Raw genomic sequence first — 25,331 nt, 5'->3', positions numbered from 1 at the left:
ATATGGTCATGAATAATAACTTATATATCACACTTAAGTTAATTTTATTTATAAAAATTTATTTTGTTGGAAAGATTTTCAAAATATGTTAATGACTAATTACTTGCATATCCCGTTAAAGTAAAATATATATCATATTCTGGTTATAAATATATATATATATATATATATATATATACTATCAAAATTAATTGTAAGTGTATCTTAAGAAATACAAAATTAGAATAATAATATTCAAATAATTTTTATTCGTATCTAAATAATTGAAATTTTATTTAAATTTATCATCTCTTTAAGTTAATTACCACACTGAATTTTATTAGTTAAGCGTATTTTCACTAAAAAAAATTAAATTTTATTAGAATTAATTAAATTATTATTTTAATAATATTTAATTTTAATTCTATTGAAGATTAAATAAAATAAAATTAAAATAGTTTCACAAAAAGAAACAAGACTATATACAGTTACATTATGATTTTATTTTCCAAGTTGATGAATTTAAAATATAAAATAATAATATCAAAATATAAAATAAAATTATCTTTTAAAATAAAATAACATCCCTTATATATTAAAGAAAAAAATGTAATAAATGTATTCACAGTATAATAGACACGTGACAGTCTTACAATGATTTGAGAATGAGCACACGTGTCACATTTAGAAAGCTTCTCAGCCGAACTCTACATAAATATGTTCATACTATGTACTTTTAGGTTTAGTTTTTAAATATAAAACTCACATGTAAAGTTTTGATAAAATTCACACTATCCATATTTTTCGATTCGAATCAAAAAGGATAACGAATCGAAAGTCCAATTATACATATATTATTTTTATTATTTACGGATATGATGGGCAAAATATTCTTAAATATTTTAATTGATTCGTTATCTGTTTTGATTCGAACCGAAAAATCCAAATATCCGTAACCCTACGAAGCAAATCAAATACTAAAATACAATATCTGTAAAACGAAGCAAATCACAAATACTAATATTTTTAGAAACAGATATCCGATTCAATCCGTTATATGCAAATATATACATATATTTAAAGAATTATTTATATATATATATATATATATATATATATATATATATTATAGTTTATATAAAATTTTCAATATTTTTATGTATTAAATTTATTTATATTAGGTATTAGAATTTAAAATTTTAAATAATAATTTACTTTTGTAATGAAATATTATTATTTTATATTATTTTTAGATTCTTCATTTATTTTCAATTTATTTTATTTTATATACGGATCAAATCGGATATCCGTGAAATACTAAAAAATTTTGGATATCCGAGACATCGAATATGCGGGTGGCTACGGATCGCATCCACACTAATACCTCCAAATACCTGGATATTCAATCCGTGCTTACTCTTATTTACGGATACAATTTGATTTTCTTTATATGAAAGAAAATTCACTAATGTCTAAGGGGGAAATTACATGTTTACCACTTTTATGGTACTACTTTTCATTTTTACCACCACAAATAAAACATTTTCAAAAATATCTTCTTCATTAAGTGGCAAAAGACTCTTATGCCCTTGTTATTTATATATATAATAAATCATTATTTAAATAAAATAAAATAAAAAAGAAATAAAAAATGAAAAAAAAATTAAAAATTAAAAATTAAAAAAATTAAAAAATTAAAAAAACTAAAAAAATAGAAAAATGTAATTTTTTTTTTGATTTTTTTTTTCAAATTTCTTTTAGAAAAACGAAAATTATGTTTGAAACTATTTTTTAAAATTTTTTATTTATTTTTAAGTATTTTTATATTTATTAGAATCATAAATTTCACATTCCAAAAACCCTACCCCACCCTTTAACTCTAAACCCTAAGTCTAGATTAGTTAAACCTAAGAGTATAATTGTATTTTACCCTTCATTAAAAATGAGGCTAAAAGTGGTTAGTGTAAACATGAAAAGTGGTATTATGAATGTGGTATTTGTGGCAATTTCCCATGTCTAAGCTTATTTTATTTTTAATTAATTGTATTTTAATAAATTTATCTTTCACATGTTATTTTGAATAAAAATGTCATTTAATATTGATTAACCATATGTTTATGTATTTACCAACTACTTTTATATAATTTACATACACATACATGCGGATATCGATGTGAGCTCCTATATAACTAAAGATTCACCACAAACTAATTATCTTAGAAGTTGAAATATTATTTATTAATGTTTCTTTTACTATCAACCAAATTGTAATGAAATGATTTGTTTTAATAATTTTATTTTCCTTTTCCTTAACTATTATATGCTTAGAAACTATAATATGAAACCATTGGTTTCACATTAAGACTACATAAAATTCATATAACTTGAAATCAAACAAATTAATTTTTGGTTATCACCGAATTTTAAAGACATCAACAATTTGAACCGAATAAACTAAAATAAATATTGATTTATAATTATACCTATATTTTAGGAGATTAAAAACAAAAAAAAAACAAACTAAAATCAGACCATATCCATATTAAATAGATTTAATGTCTATTTATTAAAAATAACAAAATTAGTAATCATATTCCGCGCATGGCGTATATTATTACCTAGTTATATTTAAATGTGCAGTCTTTTTGACACCATTTGAAACATATATTGAATTGATCTTTCTCAGTTTCAGTGATTGATTAAAACTGTCAGTACATTTGTACATGAGTTAATAAATTGAATGACACGATACTTCCTCTTAAATATTGTTCTTACTATTCCAAGTCTATACGTCAAGATGTAGTCAATATTGATATATGATTTTCTCGGGACAAAATTTTGAATGTAGGCGGGGATAAAATGAGGAACACAATAAAAAAAAAGTCATTCAGAATGAAGCAAAACAATTCACACCACATGAGCTTACAGAGTTACAGTTCGGGGCAAGCATTGATATGCTTTGCCATTGATGTTTTATTTGGAAGCAAAAGAAAGTTGAACACACACATACACACATGTAATCTCCTCACACCCAATGAATACAAAAGCTACACAATTACACTTGGTAATTGTCAAACACGTTCTTTGTAGCAATGACAGTGTTTGTCTGGTCCCTCAATAACTCCTTTACAGACTGCCTTCCTCCCGTATTTGGCTACGCAACAGTGACAGCAATCGTTATTTGAACCTGTGAACGGCTCCGGCCCGCACTCCTCGGAGAATGTAGCATTTTTGCATCCCTGTGGAAGGCATCTGGCCTTGATGTTCATAGCCTCAATTTTTAGGATTTCTACATGTTGACATATTCATCAAGATTATCTAAACAAAGTATTAGAAGACAAATGCAAAGCATAATAGAGAACTTCATCAAACTTATACCGGTTGAAGCCATCAAGAGGACGAGAATTAGAACGGTAAAGGTGATGGAGCTAAGGTTCTTCGCCATTTCTTTTGGTTTTGCTTTGCTCTTTCTTAAACTTGTTTTTGTTTGTCTTGTCAGTAAGCTTAGTTTTTGTGAGACATATCCATGTATGGTGATCTATTTATAGTCAAAATTTCGTTAGTTTGTATAATTGTTTATTATCTCTGCTTTTATGTCTCGGTTACCCAAGTTCATAATGTCGACACAATTGTGCATTGCCCCGTATGTTTTATTTAAGTTTTGTTTTCCAAGTCAATTGTTTTTTTAATCATCCTCTTACCTTAGATAACTAAAAAGAGATATTTAACCAAAGGAAGGTTGTCGTTGTCTTTATCGTTTAAAGTCATTTTATATATCCGTATTTTCTTTATTTTTAAAATAATCATTGTTTAATCTGTTGAAATGATGTAACTTTGATTAAATGCCACTATCTGAATTATATGGATCGTGGTCTCAACAACTGTTGCCATGAAATTCTCTTACAGCTAGTATGAAAGCATCCGGATGTCTTCATCCGTATGTAATTGAACGCTTGATAGTACATGTTGTTTCATGTTTAGTCTATACCCCTTCAAGTTGGCGGTGAAATGTCTCGTATCCACAGCTTGAACTACAAGTAAGTGAAAGTAGAGGAAGTTAACGCCTTGGTTGTTCTTTAGTTAAAATGTGTTAGGTGGTTATGAGCTTGTCGGAACTGTATCTCACACTTGATGACAGTCACTTTCTATATGTTATGTTTTGTTCGCTCGTGAAAAACAGGATTCACCCCAATGTATACGACCGAGTTACTAAAAGAGCTTCATTGACTGAGGATGATGAATACTGAAAGCTCGAAGCAACTGTTTCATCCATTTGAGTTCTCGTAATGTATAAACCATGGAGCGATATTCTGATTCTGCAGAAGAAACATAGACAATATCTTGTTGCTTGGTCTTCCAAGAAACATGAGAATCTCCAAGGATTACTATATAAGCACTAAGTGAACGTCGAGTTAATGGACATCATTGCAAGTCAGAATTACAATAAGCTGTTACTTGAAGAGTAGAGTCTGAGCGAAGGAAAACACCTTGCAAAGGAGAGCCTTTAAGATACCTCACGGATCTTAGAGCAGTATCAAAATGATCTTGTCGTGGTACCTTTATGAACTGTGAAAGAATATGGTTCATGAACAACATATCACAGTTCCGGTCTTGTAAAGTTAAGGTAAATAAGACACCCAACTAGTCTCCGATAGGATACCGGACGGGGAAGTAATTGCCCATTGCAAGTGCGAGTTTGTGGTTGAGTTCTATTGGAACCGTAGAAGGGTTAGAGCCAAGTAAGCCAGTTTCGGTGATAATTCTGAGGGCATACTTGCATTGAGATAAGACTATTTCTTCTCTACTGCTAACTACGTCAATATCCAAAAAGTATTTCAATTTACCGTAGTCGTTCTTTGTATGAAAATATTGGCTGAGATAGTTCTTGAATTTCTGAAGGGTAGAAAGATCAGTACTCGCAATAATGAAGTCGTGGACATACACGATGATATGAAAGTTGATGGAGCCACGAATGTAGGAGAAGTGAGAGTAGTCTACTTGACTTAAGCAACAGAGTAGGATTTCAAAGCATTGTTAAGTTTAGAGTTTTCTTAAGACCATATATAGATTTTCTGAGACGACAGACTTTATTGGATCCTTGAAACTCCGGTGGAAGCTTCATGTATACTTCTTCCTCTAAGTTCCTATGGAGAAAAACATTAAATTTGATGTAATTTTTTTTTTTGACTACACCATTTGATGTACTTCCCCTTGTTTGACAGCAGCAATATCGAGCAGAACACGAACAATATATTATTTAAATAATTATCCTACTATAATGAATGATGTGTTTTATTTGGTTACACACTACAAAATTATTTGAATCACTGCAATTTTCATATTGGGGTTTGTTAGGTACTTTTCCAGATGAAATTTATCAAGGTCGTATCCTTATCAGCCATGACATTTGTCACTGATATGTTACTGGGAAAAATTAGGATTTCTGCAGGAATAGGGTTTCATTAAAAACTGATGTAAATTTCGGTTTAGTTACATACTACAAAATTAGTTTAGTTATACAATTAATGATAATTTGAGATTATGTATATAGCATGTATTTACTGTAATCAGTACAATGACATTCATATAATACCATTTGGACTTAAAAGTGAAAAGCAGTTTTAACCTTAACGAAAACATTAAGAATAGTGACATTTTCCATAAATCGTATGCAAAGATAAAGTTATTTTTATACAGTAAAATCTCTATAAATTTATAATATTAGGACTATGATATTTTATTAATTTATAGAGTTATTAATTTACAAAAAGTCCTTTTTCAGATTTTTGTATTTTAAATATATTTTTCTAAATAAGAAAAATATTTGACTGTTGTATACATACATTAATTAAAAATTTAAAATTTTACATTCATACTGTTTTATTATATTATTTAATGTATATAAATATGTTTTAATAGAATTTAAATGTGGTTTTATATATAATTTACTAATTAAATCTCATCAAAATATACTAAATATAAAGAAAATATAAAGATAATTATGTTTTGAATATTGTACATAATAAAATATAAATTATTAATTTATAATTTTGATGGGACTATATGTTTACATAGGATTATCTAAAAAGTTATTATCTTATTATATATCGATTTGTGTCATATTTTAAACCAGTCTAATTTGGGATCGGAAAATTTATTAATTTACCAAATATTACTTTATAGAGTTTCTACTTTAGTATGTTTATGTTTTAATAAAATAGATTAAGTTTTAATCGTATGGAAATTGAGTAATTAAGTAAACTTGTACAACTAAAATGACTTCCGTAACTAGGGGTGGGCACTTTACCCGATATCCGAAGTGGCACCCGAACCCGATCCGAAAAAACCGAACCGAAATCCGAACCGAAGTAGCAAAATACCCGAACGGGTATTGAATAAGGAGAGATTGGATACCCGAACCCGAACGGATAATACCCGAACCCGAATGGATATCCGAAGATAACCGAACATATGTATAATTAACCTTATGTTTCTAGTTTATATCTCTCATTTTATATAAAATATTTATATTGATACTACACATAATTTAAGTTCATATGATATACATACAATTCCAGAAAAAATGATTTGCTACTCACTTAAAATGCATGTCAAGTTTTTTATTTCAAAAATTAACAAAAAGTTATATCCAAAATTAAAAAAAAAATAACTAAATTAGTGCCTTTTTAGTTTTAAAATGTTATGTCCAAATCTATTAACCATTCAATCTATTAAAAATAAAAAATTAGTTAACTAAAAGTTATATTTTTAAATACAATAAACTTGAGAAATGAAAATTTTAATATTTTTTTTCAAAATCTAAATATCCGAACCCGATCCGAAATAACCGAATCCGAACTAAAAATACCCGAACCCGACCCGAAGTACAGAAATACCCGAACGGGTTCTAGACCTCTATATCGAAATACCCGAAAATCCGAAATACCCGACCCGAACCCGAACGCCCACCCCTATCCGTAACTATCAATACTGTTGGTAAGACGAAAATTCGGGGCTTGTCTTTAAAGTAAGTCAGGTAATTTTGAATTTTGAGATTTTTTTTATAGTAATTTGGATAATTATTAGATATTTTATTAGTTTAAATTTTAAATCTCATATTCATTCTCTCCCTGAACGGCGATGACTGAGGAACACAACCAAAAAGAATCGAATATTCAGAATGAAACAAACTTGCACACAACATGAGCTTACACTTTGAGACCAAAGCAGTGATATGCTTTGCCCTTGATATTTTATTTGGAAACAAAAGAAAGTTGAACATAAACATACAAACATGTAATGTCCTCACACCAAATGAAACACACAAGTTACACACTTACACTTGGTGATTGTATGTGGTTGTTTCAAGCACGTTCTTTGTAGCAATGACAGTGTTTGTCTGGTCCCTCAATAACTCCTTTACAGACTGCGTTCCTCCCGTATCTGGCTATGCAACAATGACAGCAATCGTTATTTGAACCTGTGAACGGCTCTGGCCCGCACTCCTCGGAGAATGTAGCATTTTTGCATCCCTGTGGAAGGCATCTAGCCTTGAATTGATCAGTGTCAGTTTCAGTGATTGATTAAAACTGTCATTACATTTGTACATGAGTTAATAAATTGAAATGACACAATAATTCCTCTTAAAGATTGTTCTTACTATTCCAAGTCTATACCTCACGATGTAGTCAATATTTATATATGATTTTCTCGGGACAAAAATTTGAATGTAAGCGGCGATAAAATGAGGAACACAAACAAAAAACAAGTCAAATATTCAGAATGAAGCAAAAAATTCACACAACATGAGCTTACACTTCGGGGATAGCATTGATATGCTTTGCCCTTGATGTTTTATTTGGAAGCAAAAGAAAGTTGAACATACACATACACACATGTAATGTCCTCACACCAAATGAATACAAAAGTTACACAATTACACTTGGTAGTTGTATGAGGTTATTTCAAACACGTTCTTTGTAGCAATGACAGTGTTTGTCTGGTCCCTCAACAACTCCTTTACAGACTGCCTCCCTCCCGTATTTGGCTACGCAACAGTGACAGCAATCGTTATTTGAACCTGTGAACGGCTCCGGCCCGCACTCCTCGGAGAATGTAGCATTTTTGCATCCCTGTGGAAGGCATCTGGCCTTGATGTTCATAGCCTCAATTTTTAGGATTTCTACATGTGGACATATTCATCAAGATTATCTAAACAAAGTATTTAAAAGACAACTGCAAAGCATAATAGAGAACTTCATCAAAGTTATACCGGTTGAAGCCATCAAGAGGACAAGCAATAGAACGGTAAAGGTGACGGAGCTGAGGTTCTTTGCCATTTCTTTTGGTTTTGCTTTGCTCTTTCTTAAACTTGTTTTTGTTTTTTCTTGCCAGTAAACTTAGTTTTTGTGAAACATATCCATGTATGGTGATCTATTTATAGTCAAAATTTCATTAGTTTGTATAATTGTTTATTCTCTCTGCTTTGATGTCTGGTTTACCCAAGTTCATAATGTCGACACAATTGTGCATTGCCGTTCTATTTATCGATAAATAATCAAAAGAAAGGTTTCCGTTGACTTTAAAAAAAAATTCATTTCATATTTTCCATTTTTTAGTTAATTCATTTTATGAATCCATTTCTTAAGTTTCAAAATGTCCGCACTACTGTGCAATATACGTTTCATCAAATTTATAATTTCCTTCTAAAAGTTTTTTTAATTTTAATCATCCATTTACCTTAGATAATTAACCAAAAGAATGTCAGAATACATCGAATGATGTTACATTGATTAAATGACACCTCTTTATCATCAGGATCATGGTATTAGGTGGAAGCATCGTAATATTTCCATACGAAACAATAAAAACACTAAATCCTGTAGACTGTCATTCACCGCTGTATATGAAAGAAGTTAACCGAAATCTTGTAGAAACTAACATTGTTGGTGAAGCTCTCGCAAAGAAAAATATATTTAATGCAATCTAAAGAATGCTCAAGAACGACAACTTAAGCAGCCTATTGAGGTCGAGAAAAATGGGGAAGCTAGCCACTTGCTAAATTAGATCATATAAGATTATCATCGGACCTATCGGTTAGACCTACCCAAAATATGCAAGTACCTACCTGATTCAACTCGGAGATTCATACATATCTAAATGTAAGAATAGGGAGATCCCTCAAATCCAAATATGAGTATGTTTGGGTAAGCTGTACCGAATACTCTAAAAGCAACCTTATCGGTAGTTTTCTAAATAAAAAAAAACAAATTATTAATATCTCTTTTACTAAAACAGATTATTCTCATGAACCGATTTTTTTTGTAAGTTTTTAAATTAAATTCACACTTCTATTATATAGTTAAATTCACTTTTATAATTATGAAAATAACATTTATACTGCTAAATGTGTTTTCAAACAATACAATAACTAATCATGCGTCCAAACAATATAAAATATTAAGTCATACTTTTTTAATAATTTTTTATTTATCTTCTTTTATAAATTATTTGATTTAAAACAACTCAAATAATTTATAAAAAGTTGAAAATAGGTATAATTATTTTGGTGGGTTTAGATACTACAAAAAAGTATTTAATATGAAATTACTATATTATTTTTTTAGTATTTTCATAAATAAAAAAATTGAATTCGTTTAAACTTAATAAATATTAGACTCTTATTCTTAAGTTGTTTTATTCTTAATAACATATAATTATATATGCGATATTATGCTTGGTTTAAGTTGACATCAAATAGTTTTATATAAATAAAATGTTAGCCAATAAATTAACATCAAATAAGTATTATAATTAAAAATTTATTAAATAAGCATATATCAGAAATTTAATCAAACAAATTACATATATCTTATTAAATATTCGTAACGAAATGAGTTAAAATAATTAAAAACAAAATTAACAAATATTAAGATAGTTTTCCCATTTAATATAAATATAAAATAGTATAATTATGTAGTTTTTAAATACAGTAAGATAAAAAATTTTAAACATTACTTATAAAATAATGTTAAAATCTACTGATATTATAAACGGAAATTACCAAAAAAACATATTAAAAAAATATTTATAACCCTAAGGTTAACTAATCTAGAGTGGGCCTGACTGGTGTAACCGCAGCGGTTGCGGTTGCGAGAGTTTGCAGATGCGAGTGGTTGCGGCTTTAAGTGGTTTTAAGAGATTTTTAGGACTGGTACTACGGTTAAAAATTGGTGCGTTTGCAAAATACTTATGACTAGTTAATCACCAAATACAACAGCGGTTAAATAATAAATTAATAATATTTATATTTTATATAATTATAAAATATTAAACATCATAATATTATAATAAATATACAAATATATTTTTAAAAATTATATTTTTAAATTTAAAACAATTATAGAAACTATTTTTATTTTTAAATTTTATAAAACTAAGCACAGGTTGGTCCATGTCATCCAATAGAAAAGGTTGGTCCATGTCATCCAATAGAAATGGTGCTTTTATGTTTCAAGCTTCAGGGTACCATCTCCACGAATCTGAATCATGAACTCCCACCTCCCACCAATTGACAATCTTTTAAAATATTAAACTGTTTATAAACCCTTTATAGACATGATAACCAACCGATGTGGAAATATAGTGTATTTCACGGTTCAAATCATCCTTTTTCATAAGACTATACGTTTTTTTTTGCTAAGTATGTGAATTTCATTAGAAAATGAGAGAGTTTGTTGATACAAAAAGTTTAAGCAGAGGAAGACTACAATTTTGAAGCAATACAAAAGATGATTACTCGTGAGTCAAAAAATGACTCACGAAGTTGCGGAATTTTTTACGGTCCTTCTTTGCGATGATGACATTTCGAACCAGTCTATCAATCTTCTTGAAAGTAACCAAGAGAGGGGCTGAGATAGAGTTGTGTACTCTATTATTACGCTCCCACCATAAGGAGTAGACAGTAGCATGGGCAGCAACCCGACGGAGAGTGGGGGGGCACACACTGTCTCGAATACCAAGCCAGTTCATAAACGCAGTCCAGGTGTGGAACCGGATGGGAGCGTATCCTAATCGCTTAGTGATTAAGAGCCAAAGTTGTTCGCTGTAACCACATCTCAGGAACAGGTGATCTCTCGTTTCCATGTAAACATTGCAGACACAGCATGTGTCCACCGTGTTTACCGCCCAGATTGCTATAAGTGACCTCGTTGGAAGGCGATCCAGGTGAGCCATCCACATCATAAACGCATGGCTTGGAATTGATCCTTTGAACCAAACATTTTCTGTCCATGACTGAGTGTCTCGCCGGTTTCGGATTGATTCCCAGGTTTGCTTAGTCCCATACGAGGTCAACACTTCATCATCAACTTCATAAGACTATACGTGTTAACTTATCCTTTTTAATTATATTACCCATGCCATTCTATAATTGGAAACCCTAATATTTATCAGATCATCTCATCCTCTTCACGATAACAACCGTTGTCAACACTCTTCTTTCCTCCAAAAGCCAGTTTGACTTCTACTTCCTGTGAACCATCTCTCTCTGCTATCACGTTGTAGCTGCAGCACTCAACAGAAGCATAAGAGACGATATAGGGTGTTTACTCTTCGCGCACGGAACCACCTCTTAGGTTAGGGTTTTGACATGGAAAAATTCGGACTTCCTCTGAGTAGTACATTCTATTCATGGTAAATATTCAAACTTGTGTAGTTTTACTTTTTTACGGAATGTCCAAGAAAGGAATAATCAGTCCATTTAAAAGGAAGACTTTTGCGTATTTACATAAGTAGTAAAAATGGTAATTCAGAACATAACCAATTATGGAAAACTTCTAAATAAAGAATCGAATCAATACTAATAGACTAGTATAAGGAGAGCAAGATGCATGAAAACAATCTATATCTCTGTCTGCATAATTCGTTTTCATTGTTGCAACATCAATATGGGAGGCACAAAACGTAAAATAAAGATTGAGGAGATCGAAAAGAAGACAGTGAAATCGGTTGCTTTCACGAAACGACGTAACGGTCTCTTCCGCAAAGCTGCTGAGCTCTGTCTTCTCTCTTCCTCTGCTCAAATCGCAATCTTAGCGACTCCTCCTTCTACCAATTCTCACGCTGCTTTCTACTCCTTTGGCCACTCCTCTGTCGACCACGTTGTTTCCTCTCTGCTCAACGATAGGTGTCCTCTTCCGACAGAACAAGAGAACAACTCAAGATTAGGGTTTTGGTGGGAAGACGAAGGGTTTAACAGATCGGAGAACATAGATGAATTAAAAGAAGCTACTGACGCGGTTTCTAGGATGTTGAACAATTTAAGGCTACGATTAGATGCTTTGAAGAGTAATCAAAGTGGTGGAGCTTTAGTGATCCATCAAGAGGAAGTTCTTCACATTTGTGACACCGAGACAAACAACAACGAAGAGATGACGAATCAAATTACTAGACTTGAAGGAGCTTCTGGAATTTTGGTAGAGAATGTGGAGGATAGTCTACCTAATGATGGGATTTTTGGTGATGCCAAGATTGATACACTTTAATTAGATAATGTTATTTTGTTCATCATGTCTTGTTTAAGTTTATATCTAATTAACTAGGTGTTTTGTCTGCACATGCGGACATAATCTTTTTATAAATACTTATTAGTTTATGCCTTATTAATCTAAAATCAGCATAATATAAGTTATTATTTATGTTTTCAAAATTTTAAATCAAACATCAAAGTATTTATATATGTCAAATATTTTTCATCAAAAATATACTTATTATTGTGTTAATTTTCTTAAACAGTCATCTCTTAGAAATAGTTTAGAAATATCTTTATATAAATGTTTTTGCTTGAATAATATTTAATTATAAATTATTTTGTATCTTAATTTTTAAAAATTTTATAATAAAAAATATTTTTTCAGATAGCAACACAAGATATACAAAATTTATCCTATTTTTAAAAATGTTTTGATAATTTTATTATATTACTTTATAATCAATTATTTAATATTTAATATAACATATAAATTAAAATTATTAAAATAAAATTCGTTTTTAATTATATATAAAATTTATTAAGGGTATTGTTTAAATTAATAAATTAGTGAATCAGTCATAAACTAATAATAAATCAATAATCTAGCTAAAAGTTTAAAACCTAATAAAATGTGACAGATAAGAAAAAATAACTAAATATTTAATATAACATATAAATTTAATATTATTAAAATGAATTTTTTAATTATTTATAAGATTTAATTATGTTTTTTAAAATTAATAAATTCGTGACTCAGCTAAAAACTAATAATAAATCAATAAATTTAGATAAAACCTAATAAAAACATGAAAAAAAAACAAATATTACCTGAAATTATGGAAACAAATAACAAATCAGCAAATTCCTTATCAAATAATAGTATAGATCTAACATTGTATTTTTTTTACTACTAATTTTTTTGGGGGTTTGGAATTCTGACCAAACATAGATTTTGGTCAGAATTAGTAATGTTGGGTGTCCTGATCTTTGTCCAAAAACAAAAAGGTGTCCTGATCTTTGTCCAAAAACAAAAAGGTGTCCTGATCTATGTTGAAAATCTTTGGGTTTGGAATTCTGACCAAGATCTATTATCTATTAATGGACCAGTATATAAAATTAGTAATGTTAGAATTATAGTATTTTATTAAATTATATAGTTATTAATATATCAGTTTTTTTTATTTTTTAGATTTCAATATCTTAGAAACTAATTTTTGTAAATTACAAAAATAGTATATTTCACTGTTTATATATTCAATAAATTTTGTAAATTTGACTTTATATCGTTTTATTATATTAGTTGATGTATATGAGATATGTATTATACAATTTAAATATGCTTTAATATATTCTTTGATTAAATATCATCAAAATCTTCTTTTTAAAACTTCATTGTAAATACAAAACAAACAATACAATGGTATTATTCGAACTTATATAAATTGTATATATATAAAATTATTATTGTATAATTTTAATGAAACCGTATAGTTACACATGATATTCTAAAATTTATTATTTTATTATCATATGATTTGTATCATATCTTGAACCAATCCAATTTGAAACTAACCAGTTTATTAACATACCATAGTTATTAATTTATCATGTATTAATTTATGGGAAATTGCCACAAATAGCATATTCATAGTACCACTTTTCATGTTTACACTAACCACTTTTACCCTCACTTTTAATGAAGGGTAAAAGACAATTATATCATTAGGGTTAACTAATCTAGACTTAGGGTTTAGAGTTGAGGGTGAGGTATGGTTTTTGGAATGTGAAATTTAGGATTCTAATAAATATATAAATAAATACTTAAAAAATATATAAAAAATTTTAAAAAATAGTTTCAAACATAATTTTCGTTTTTCAAAAAGAAATTTCAACAAAAATTTCAAAAAATTCGAAAAAAAAATTTCAAAAAAAGAATTATAAAAAAGTTCGAATTTGAAAAAGTATAATTCGAAAACATAAAAAAAATTTACTTTTATTTTTTTATTTTTTTTTTATTTTTAATTTTTTTAATTTTTTTATTTTTTTTTCAAATAATAATTTATTATATATATAATAACAAAGGCATAAGAGTCTTTTATCACTTAATGAAGAAGATATTTTTGAAAATGTCTCTTTAGTGGTGGTAAAAATGAAAAGTGGTACCATGAAAGTGGTAAACATGTAATTTCTTCTTAATTTATAGAATAGAATTTTTACTGTATATAGGATTATGGTCAATTACTTGTTGCCATTTAGTTTTAAATTGAAAGTCTAATATAAACCTCAATTTAATATGTTATCAGAATCACCCGTTGAGAAGAAATATTAATCAACTAGGTGATGAGCCGCGCCCTGCGCAGGGTGAATACACTAAAAGAGATTGTAATTTTTAGTCTATAGATATTCAGAAGGTAAAATTTCGGGTCTTATATATTACATGTTATAAAATGACGGATTAGATTAAATTGATTATGTTTATATAAGGTTAATTACTTAAACCATTAAAAACTTGTGTTATTGGTTAGGTATAATCGAAGTTTAGTCTGTGGAAGTAAATACTTATATAAACTTAGTTACGCTATTAAGATAAAAATAAAAATAGACAAACTAATTATTGCTTTCATAAGATTAAACAAAACATATATAATATAATAATAAAATATGAAAAGCAGAACTTATAAGGAAAAGTTTTTAAGACAAATGAAAAAAACAACAACTGATGTGAAAAGTGTCTTCAGATTCTCCGTTTGCAATCCTATAAAAAGCAATAATACAGAATATAAACTTATCAAACTCTAAAGAATTATAAATTGGAACTCATTAAATGAAATGTATTATTTTCTCTGAAAGCATTTATTTCTGGAACATCATTAAGCTCAAACACAACTTTGGAAAACCCATCAATGTTAGTCAAGTTCTTGAAGCGACCTTATTATTATAACCAAAATAATTTGAGAAAAATATGCAAATAATACCAGCTCGACCGTTTAAAAAAATATATATATTAAAGTACATTACCTTTTTTCCAATTAATTTGCCAATACTTTTGTATTGAAAAGGTAAGATGCTGACTGCTGAGTGAAAAAATATGCAAATAATAAAAGAGATTATACCTATAGATTAAAAATAAATTAATCCAGTTTAGGACGATATATATAGTGAATCGGCTATAGGGTTTAGGCGAGGTAAGTCTTGAGACAATCAAATATTCTAACGCCTACAATCAAGCCAAAAAAAATCTCTAATTGTGTCTTGATTATTTTCTTCCACGGCGAGGTATGAATGTATATTCGAAAATGAATATTTTTATGCCTAAAACGAAGTCAAAATAAATCCCTAATTGGTCAACATCCATAATTATTCAAAAATTGAGATCAAATATGGTATCTCCTCTTTGACCATTAAGATTTAAAATCTCAAGTTACATTCATATAGTAAAACAATCAATCAGGGTGAATTTTATCATATAAAATTGGAAAGAAAACATTTGACTTTTCATAATCAGAAATAACACAAATTAACATATTTTGATTATGTTATCTCCATTGCTAGTAAATTCAGATAATATTTTTGATTATGTTATCTTTATGGTCAAATATTTATATTTTTGACATGATCGAATATACATACTTATATTTTGATTATGTTATCTTTATGGTCAAATGTATACGTTCCAAAAACACAAAATATATTTTCGAATAGACAACTTGAATATAGATTATGCATATTCTTGATTATGTTATCTTCACTGCTAGTACATTTAGATTCAAATTTATACATAACCAATAGTTTATGTGGTCAAAAAATCAAGAATATGCAATAAAAGAGATTATAATTTTTCTTCTATAAATTATAATATACAATAAAGAAATCATGCGTTTGGTGTAATTTATCATGGGATATATTCCTTAAGTGAATGGCTTATGTTTCTTTTGTTAACACTAGTAAAAATACACCGTATAGCCACGAAAAGGTCACTAACAAATCGTGGGTACATAAGCCAAAAACCGTGGCTATCTCATTACCAGCCACGATTCTATGTCGAGAAACTACCGTGGCTATAGCTTCGTGACTACGAAAAACCGTGGCTTAGCGTGGCTTATTAGCCACGGTTTCACCACGATTGTTTTGTGGCTTTTATAACCACTGTTCTACCCTGTCTGGAACGTGGCTACGTCTAGCCACGAAGATTGCCACTATCTTTTCGTGGGAAATTTTAGCCACGAATTTGCCACTATGTTTTCGTGGGAAATCTTAGCCACGAATTTGCTACTGAATTTTCGTGGGAAATCTTAGCCACGAATTTGCCACTATGTTTTCGTGGGAAATCTTAGCCACGAATTTTTCTTGTTAGTATCGTGGCTATATGTACCCACGGCTTTGTCGTGGCTAAGGTTAACCGTGTTTTTTTTTTAATTCTGGTTCTAATTCAATTTCTATTTGAATTTCTATTTGAATTTCTATTTCAATTTCAATTTCTAATTTTAACCATAAAACACAATTGAAATTAAACATGAAATTATAATCATAAGAAAGTTGGTTTACAAAAGCTAAACATAAGAAGATTAGATATTAAACAAGTGCATTGAGTCTTAAGAACAAAAGGATAGTACATAAGAGATCAAAAGATGCTACACATGCATCTAAAAGCCAAAAGAGAGTTTTAAGATTAGATAGAAAGATGCTAAACATGCCTCTAAGCCTGAGTCGAAGGGGGTTGTTGCTGAGGGTTAGCTTGGGGTCGAAGTGATTGGATGAGCTCAGCGATTGCAGCCCTTGTTGCTGCGAAGTCCTCCTTCATTGTTGCCACATCCTCCTTCACAGCACCTACATCAGCCTTCACTGCACTTACATCATCAATCACACTTTGGAAGCTTGTCTCTAGTCCACTCACTCGCAACTCCAGCTCCAAGTTGCGGGCCAGAGAAGCAGGGACTCTTGCAGATGGCGCATGTTCCCTATACTGGGCACTGCCAAGTCCGTAGATATGCCCCCTCTTACCTTTAGCATTCTGAGAGCAAACACAAAGCATATACAGTCAAAAACAACTCCACATATAACAAGATGAGTCTATAGAGGAACCAGACTCAGACAACACCTAATTCCAACTCCACAGACAACAAAACTCCTAATTCCAACTCAACAGACAGCAAAAATCATAATTGCAACTCCAACTCCAAAACACATGACAAGAGTCTGAAAACATACCTTCAGATAAGCTTGGTTTAACAAGATGCGAGAAGGAGCTGAGGTTGCTGATGGACTTTGAGGTGATCCATCACTGTTAGTGTTAGAGACCTGAGTAGCTTCCATCTCAGCTTGAGTTACCAGTTCTTCTGCACGATAGTCCACAAACGTCCCATCCTTTTTCGTGTGTGTCCTCCTGACAAGGTCTGTGTAGGATGGAGGTTCACCAGTCTCCACAGTCTGCCAAAAAAAAGGAAAAAAAATTATTTAGGCAAAAGTGTAAGAAATAAAGACAAGGGAAATTACCATGTTGTATTCAATTCTTGCAAAACCAACCGGTCCTGCATTGTGCTTGTATACCCCTTTACCCAGAGGATCAGACTTGCGGCTTTTAGCAGCTTTCTTGCTCTTCTTCTTGGCTGGTTCTGTCGCCCAATACTCCATAAGGGTCGTCCAGTCATTCTCATTGATGTACTTTGGCTGCTTGTTTTTCCTCTTCTTGGTGCTAATCCATTCACCAATCGAAGTCCATGTTTCCTTCTTCCAGAGAGCATAGACCAAGTCATTAAACTGTTGCTCCCAGTAGAAATTTTGCTACAAAAGAAAAACAATACAGTTAGTGTTTTTTTTTTTTTTTTGAAACACAATACAGTTAGTGTTATCAAAGAATAATTTTACAGGTTAATTTAAGTTGGTAAATCACTTACCACAAACGTCTGCCACCATGAATCCCTCCTTTCGTCAGGGACAGACCTCCAACTCTTCCAAGGTCCCATGTAGTATGCTTGCCATGTTGCACGGATGAAAGCATTCACTGATGGGTCAATAGAAAACCTAAAAAGACCACAAACATCAGAGACATCAGAGAGTAGCCTAAACAATCTAATGACAGTTAAACACTAAGAGAGAAAGCTTACCATAACGCTCCATTGATCTTATCAGGATGGAGGTGTGGCTGGGATATCCTAGCAGGAGCATTGAACATGGCATTGAGAGACATTTGCGGATAGCTATTTGAACGGGAGGATGAAGCTTGTCCGGTTGCAGCCACTCCCGTGGCACCAGGAGGCATAGGAGGAGATGTCCCTTGTCCTCTTCTTGAGGCCATCTGCAGTTAACAGAAGAAAAAGTTAAAGAAAGTATAAGTTTAATCAAAAACCCACAGAGACAAAGAGAAATTGAAACAATAAAGACACATAAGAGTGTCCAACAAAATTAAGAGACAGCGACTGAATCAGAGACAACGAACAACTCTATCACAGAAACAAACCTTAATCGCTTAATCGAACAACTCTATCGACAGAGACAAAGCCGAAAGAAACTGAAACTCTAAGAAACAGAGACAATTCTAAGAGAGAGACAATCGAGAGAAAGCAAAACCCTAAGAAACAAATCGACAGTAACAACAGAAAAAAACTGAAACCCTAAATCAGAAACAAAAACCAAACAGAGGGCTACCTTAGATCGAATCAGAAACAAAAACCCTAAATCAGCAACAAGAACATTCAAGTGACAGAGACTGAATCAGAGACGACAACCCTAGATCGAGACGATTCTCGAAGAAGAAATAGAGGGCTACCTTGAGAGTAGAAGGGAACGAGAGACGTCGCGGCTTGGAACGAGAGACGTCGCGGCTTGGAATCAGAGACGACGAGTCTTCGAATCGGAGAGGACACTTGCTTTCGTCGGTGGCGACTCGGGAGAGAGTATATTTTTTTCTAAGTGTTTAGAAGAAAGGGGAAAGGATTAAAACCTTTTCAGCATAGCCACGATCAAACCGTAGTAAACCGTGGCTCGGTTTTAATAGTACCCGCGAATTGTAAAACAATTGGAGGCAAAACCAAAAAATTAGAGCCAAACCGAATGGTTTTGCCAAATTTCGTCATAGCCACGAAAAGCCCACGAAATTACAGTGGCTTTGGTTTAATATCAACCGCGAAATAAAAAACAATTGTGGAGCCAAAACCAAATAAATTGGAGCCAAACCGATTGGATTTATCATAGCCACTGTGTAGCCACGGAAGTTAGCGTGGCCTTGTTTAAATCACTTCGCAAAACACCAAACCTCTAACCCCTAAACTATAACCCCAAAACTCTTACCCATCAACCTCTCCTCCTACAACAACAACATATCTCAACAACATATTCCATAATCTTACAAAAATATTATACAACCTACCAAATTATTTTTCATCCTTACAATATATTTTACAACCTTACAAATTATTTTTCATCCTTACCATATATTTTACAATCTTATAACTTATTTCTCATCCTCACAACTTGTTTTCTTAATACATTCAACCTTACAACATATTTTACACTCTTAGAATATATTTTTGTCTATTCTGAACCATCGTCTGAATCACAGTCTGCTTCTACATCACCATCTGATACATATTCATCGTCTGGAGGATTCACCGGAGTAATATCATAATCGGACACATCATCAACAACATGTGTTTCCACCCGTAACAATGAACTTTCAGCAACCTGATCACGTCTATCATCTTGCCATGCCGTTTGTTGGGGTCAAAAACGGTTACGACGGAATTACCACCCGAAAATCCTCAGAGATCGTATTTCCGAAAGAGTTAGTAAAAGAAGGGATGTAATTTTCGCAAAAATAACCTATACGAGGTTATTTTTACGAAGAAGTATTCTTTGGGATTCAAACCGAACGATCGTCCCGCTCGGTCGCTACGTAGCGACCGAGCTCGGGCCAAAGCTCGGTCGCTACGTAGCGACCGAGTGATCGTCCCGCTCGGTCGCTATGTAGCGACCGAGCTCAGCCAAGCTCGAGCTCGAGCCAAAGCTCGGTCGCTACGTAGCGACCGAGCGATCGTCCCGCTCGGTCGCTACGTAGCGACCGAGCGATCGTCCCGCTCGATCGCTACGTAGCAACCGAGCGATCGTCCCGCTCGGTCGCTACGTAGCGACCGAGCTCAAGCCGAAGCTCGGTCGCTACGTAGCGACCGAGCACTCGTTTCGCTCGGTCGCTACATAGCGACCGGGCTCGAGCCAAAGTTCGGTCGCTGTGTAGCGATTGAACCTTTCCGAACATCGATACGACACCAGTCCTTGCATTCTCGTCAAACTTTCGAATGCTATCTCCCGAAGACCGTAGCAAGCTCAGTCCATGTTTCCCGCTATTCTAATTCATCGATCAAACTTCGCGGATTAGAAACCGCAGAAAACTCGTAGTAAACGTGTCGAGTCGGAAGACGGCCCAAAGGGACCTAAAACACGACTCGAGGCCCATCCTACGATTTTTCTTAACCAAAAGCCCGTGAACCACAGCATGGTTCTCGCTTGGCCCACGAGGAAGGATAAATGTCAAGTTTCCGCGGATAAATACAGAAGTTTTGAAGATAATTGTGAAGATCGGGAAAAATGGAATATCTCCATTTTTATGCTATGACGGCTTAAGGGCAGAAGAGTAAAAGCGTAAACCGACCTTGGAGCTAGTATATAAGGAGTCCTAGGCGAGGAGCAGAAAGAAGAACTTTTTCAGAGTAAACTTAGCACTTAGAGCGATTTAGGCAACTTTCCATTTTTTGTTATTTCGAGCTGCGACTCAATTAGGTTTAGCCGTCCTAAGGTTGCTAGAACTAGGAATCTCGCCGACAGCTCTCGAGCCCAGGCTTATACCTTGTTGTAACGCTCATACGCAGATTCGGAATAAGATCTACTTTGCTCTCTTTTCGATTTCTTATTTTTATCGTTGTTATTCTCGTGTTCTGATTGCTTGACGTGTGGTAATTAACAGATATCCGGGTCCTCTGGGAAACTAGGGTTTTCTTAGTTTCCTTATTTAAACGGAAATCGACAGTGCGAATTTCGGTTCCCACAGTTTGGCGCTAGAAGGAGGGGGCCTTACAGATCAATCTAACCCGCAAAAGCCACACACAGTCAGACATGTCAACCAACGACGCGGATAACGTGCAAACTCCCCTTAACAGAGGCAGCGGCACCGATCTCCACACTCCGGTAGCGGACGTATCTGCGGCCAACGCCGCGACTCTCGAGGAGTTTAAAAAGATGTTCGCCACCTATGAAAAAAGGTCGGAAGAACTGGATAAGCTCGTGAATACCTTGACCAAACATGTTGAAACCTTAACGGCAAGGACCCAAGCTATCCGTCCCCGCGGAACCACCAAAATCCGCGGGAAGAGGCTCGATTTCGCCACCCCACTCGATAGAGCAGGAGTCGCGCGGGAACGACCTTCCGGTCAAAACCCCAGCGAGAAGTCTCCCATCGAGAAGGGGAACTCTGAAAGTCTTCCGCTCCCTGCAAAGGACTCGGAGGATAACGAAGCCGAACACATTGACCTGGATCCTAGCGATGTCTCCAACGACACCGACGAGGATGTCGACAGACATCCAAGAAGGACCAGAAGCCGATCCGCTCGGGAAGGCTCCCCGTTCGAAAAACCAATGACGGAAGAAGAAGAAGTCGCCTATTGGAACGAACAAGAGGAGCTGGCCGAAAGGCAAACCGAGCTCACTCGCAGTAAGCGCCGACAGGCTCGGAAATCCACTGACGAGACATCGGATATCCGCGATCTTCGCGACTACATCACCAAGACTGCGGCAGAAGTGAGAGCCGTAAAGTCTCAAATCCATCATGCTACTAGTGCTGCCCCCGAGATCGATCGACTGCTGGAAGGAGCTCGAAAGACCCCCTTTACCAGTCGCATTTCGGACATGAGGGTGTCCGATCCGGGAAAGATCAAAGTACCGAAGTACGATGGTACGGCCGATCCGAAAGCGCACCTTCAGGCTTTCCACATCGCGATGGGAAGAGCAAGACTGAAGGACGGCGAAAAGGATGCCGGCTATTGCCGCCTGTTCGTCGAAAATCTTGAAGGAGCAGCGCTCGAATGGTTCGCACGCCTTCGTCGCAACACCATCGGGAGTTTTCGACAGCTCGCATCGGAATTCCTCAAACAGTACTCTGTATTCATAGACAGGGAAACCTCCGATGTTGATCTCTGGAGTCTCTCCCAGAGGGAAGACGAACCCCTCCGCGAGTTTATCAGTCGGTTCAAACTGATAATGTCCAGGGTCAGCGGGATAAGCGACAAAGTGGCCATCGACGCGCTGAGAAAGACGCTCTGGTACAAGTCGAAATTCAGAAAATGGATAACTCTCGACAAACCGCGAACGATCCAGGACGCCCTCCACAAAGCAACGGACTATATCATAGTGGAGGAAGAAACTAAAGTCTTATCGCAAAAACATAAGCCGGCAAGACCATCCTCGAAAGACGCAGATCCGAAGGGGAAAAAGAAGAACTCTCGTAACGACAAGTACGTCCATCACGAGGGGGAAGATCTCCAAGGAGCGCATAACTATGCGATCAATTCGGATCAAGGCCGGACCACGGGCAACACATGGACTCGCAATCAAGGGTATGACGAGAACACCTTCTGCGAGTTCCACCAATCCCGAGGACACTCCACGACTAATTGCAAAGTCTTAGGAGCAAGACTGGCCGCGAAGCTGCTCGCTGGAGAGCTTTCGGAAGTAACTAGCGTCAAGGATCTCATCCTCGATTCTGATCGGCCTCCAAAGACGGACAGAAATCCGCCCGCCGAAAAATCTCCTCAACGAAACCAACCTGGGGATAAACGCGGTAGGAGGCCGGATGACAAAGGGAACGATAACAATCGTCGCAGAGTCAATATGATCATCGGAGGATCTCAATACTGCGGCGATACCGTGTCAGCCATCAAGGCTTACCAACGGAAGGCAGAATCAAGCGCAAATTGGCCTACATGGTCTCCTCCTCGAGACGGCCAAAGTTGCTCGATCACCTTCACGGAGGAAGAAGCCGGCGGTATCGACCAACCTCACTGCGACCCGCTCGTCATAGATCTCGTCATACGAGATTTAGAAGTCGGAAGGGTACTCGTCGATACGGGAAGCACGGTCAACGTAATCTTCCGCGACACTCTCAAGCGGATGAGTATCGAACTCGGAGAGGTAATTCCGACGCCAAAACCACTCACGGGTTTTTCAGGCGAAGTGTCGATGACTCTCGGATCAATCCAATTGCCAGTCATGGCCAAGGAGATCACGAAAATCGTCGAATTCGCGGTAGTCGACCATCCCGCTATCTACAACGTGATCATGGGAACCCCATGGCTCAACGCCATGCAGGCAGTTCCGTCAACTTACCACCTGGGTCTCAAGTTCCCAACGCCGAGCGGAGTCGCGGCCATCTGGGGATGCCAAAAACAGTCGCGACTATGCTTCCTCGCGGAGCATAAGTTAAGGCAAATCACGGCTTCTGCAAACGGCAAACGCGCGAAGATAGATCGATCTTCGGCCAAAAGCGCCCCGCACAAGGACGAAGTAAAATCGTCTGTCAACGCAAACGCATCGGACGTCGAAGCTCGACATAAATCCGAAGCCCACGCGACAACTCAACCGGAACATCCGGAAAATAGCGTCGACCCAGCCACGATCGACACGGTCAAGGCGGACATCGCGACACCAACCGCCGAGTAAGAACACTCGCGGCATGAAACAGAACTACGAGATGGCTTGATCCTCGAAAGGGGTACGTAGGCAGCTTGTCAAAAGACGAGTTCAGCTATCCCCCTCTCTAAAAAGGGGGGGGGGAGTGGGTGCGTATACTCGTATACTCCCACAATCGCCATTATTGTAATCGAGTTTTTAGAAACATAAAAATTTTTACAATATACACTGTCTTTTTATCGAAAACGCTTACGCTTCAGTTTACGCTCGTCTGCGGCCTCATCCGGCCCAAAAATCGTAAAGATTATCACCTTTCAAACACGCAAAAATACACGCATAATCCTCGAAAATAACTGCGAGACGTCGCAAAAAGTTAAAATTCGAGGACAATGCTAAACAAATTGTCCGAACGCGACCACCAAAAACTTTACACCCCGTTCGTCGATTGGCCCCGACGAACACGCCAGCCGTCTTAAACAAACGCAATCCGATCACTCTTTTGATCTTTAAAAACGTCCAGCACAAGGACAAAAGCGCGCTACAACAAAAATCCGAAATTTTGGTTTAGCACTTCCAGTTGATTCTGAGAAGATGCTCGATTCGTACCATACAAGTCATATAAGCCGAGAACATATCGCGGACTTTAAACCGGTGCGAGTCAGGAAGAAATCGCAACAGGAAAAACGATAGCCGGCTAGTCACCGCACAAACCTTAACCGAAAGTAAACCTAGGTCTTGCCCTAAACCCAACGCTCTGGTCTCAAACATCTCAAGGCATGATATCTAAAAGATACGAGATCATAAACCATGCCTCTCCGTTCGTATCTCAATGTTCTCGAAAATCGTAAAGACAGATAAATTTTTACGAAAATCACGAACGAACCAACAGATTGAACGTCTAATTAGAACTACATACGAGACGACAACTCGTATTTACTTCAACCCTACTCAGGAAAAACTCGAAACAAAACATTTATCATATAAATAAACCGCGTAAAGCGGCAAGGGATTCAAAGCCACCAACGGCCAGTCCCGGAAATACAAATACGGCCATCTTGGCCTAAACGAAATCCAAATTCAAAGGGCCACATTCGGCCGAAAACAAGGATAACTGATCCATCCCTCATAATCCAAAGTCAAAGTCCCC

The 25,331-nt window shown here is 34.6% G+C and overlaps 2 protein-coding genes and 1 non-coding gene across 3 annotated transcripts; 1 reads left to right on the top strand and 2 right to left on the bottom strand.

Annotated features, from left to right (window-relative positions):
* Positions 1–1,864: 1,864 nt before the first annotated feature.
* LOC103848326 lies at positions 1,865–6,463 on the bottom strand. The gene is made up of 2 exons (XR_004451770.1): positions 3,358–6,463; positions 1,865–3,268 (listed from the first exon to the last, which is right to left on the bottom strand). It is a non-coding gene; the product is annotated as an uncharacterized LOC103848326 (transcript).
* A 289-nt stretch (positions 6,464–6,752) lies between these two features.
* On the top strand, positions 6,753–12,546 carry LOC103848327 (agamous-like MADS-box protein AGL97). Its single transcript, XM_033280723.1, has one exon. The coding sequence runs from the start codon at positions 11,871–11,873 to the stop codon at positions 12,522–12,524; it is 654 nt and encodes a 217-aa protein (XP_033136614.1). The 5' UTR covers positions 6,753–11,870; the 3' UTR covers positions 12,525–12,546.
* Positions 12,547–16,873: 4,327 nt separating this feature from the next.
* On the bottom strand, positions 16,874–20,399 carry LOC117128419. The gene is made up of 5 exons (XM_033280733.1): positions 18,616–20,399; positions 18,406–18,532; positions 18,005–18,292; positions 17,720–17,938; positions 16,874–17,522 (listed from the first exon to the last, which is right to left on the bottom strand). The coding sequence occupies exons 1-5, from the start codon at positions 18,804–18,806 to the stop codon at positions 17,208–17,210; spliced, it is 1,140 nt and encodes a 379-aa protein (XP_033136624.1). The 5' UTR covers positions 18,807–20,399; the 3' UTR covers positions 16,874–17,207.
* Positions 20,400–25,331: the final 4,932 nt, after the last annotated feature.

The sequence above is a fragment of the Brassica rapa genome, chromosome A09, assembly GCF_000309985.2.
Source record: "Brassica rapa cultivar Chiifu-401-42 chromosome A09, CAAS_Brap_v3.01, whole genome shotgun sequence".
Taxonomy (NCBI): domain Eukaryota; kingdom Viridiplantae; phylum Streptophyta; class Magnoliopsida; order Brassicales; family Brassicaceae; genus Brassica; species Brassica rapa.
The sequence above is the reverse complement of the archived record's forward strand: the minus strand, read 5'-3'. Positions and strand labels throughout refer to the sequence as shown.

Coding starts and splice junctions, on each gene's coding strand:
- LOC103848327 (XM_033280723.1), top strand. CDS start 11,871: ATGAAAACAATCTATATCTCTGTCTGCATAATTCGTTTTCATTGTTGC.
- LOC117128419 (XM_033280733.1), bottom strand. CDS start 18,806: ATGGCCTCAAGAAGAGGACAAGGGACATCTCCTCCTATGCCTCCTGGT. Junction 17,939..18,004: donor CAAGAATTGAATACAACATG/GTAATTTCCCTT, acceptor TTTTTTTGGCAG/ACTGTGGAGACTGGTGAACC. Junction 17,523..17,719: donor TAAACCAAGCTTATCTGAAG/GTATGTTTTCAG, acceptor GTTTGCTCTCAG/AATGCTAAAGGTAAGAGGGG.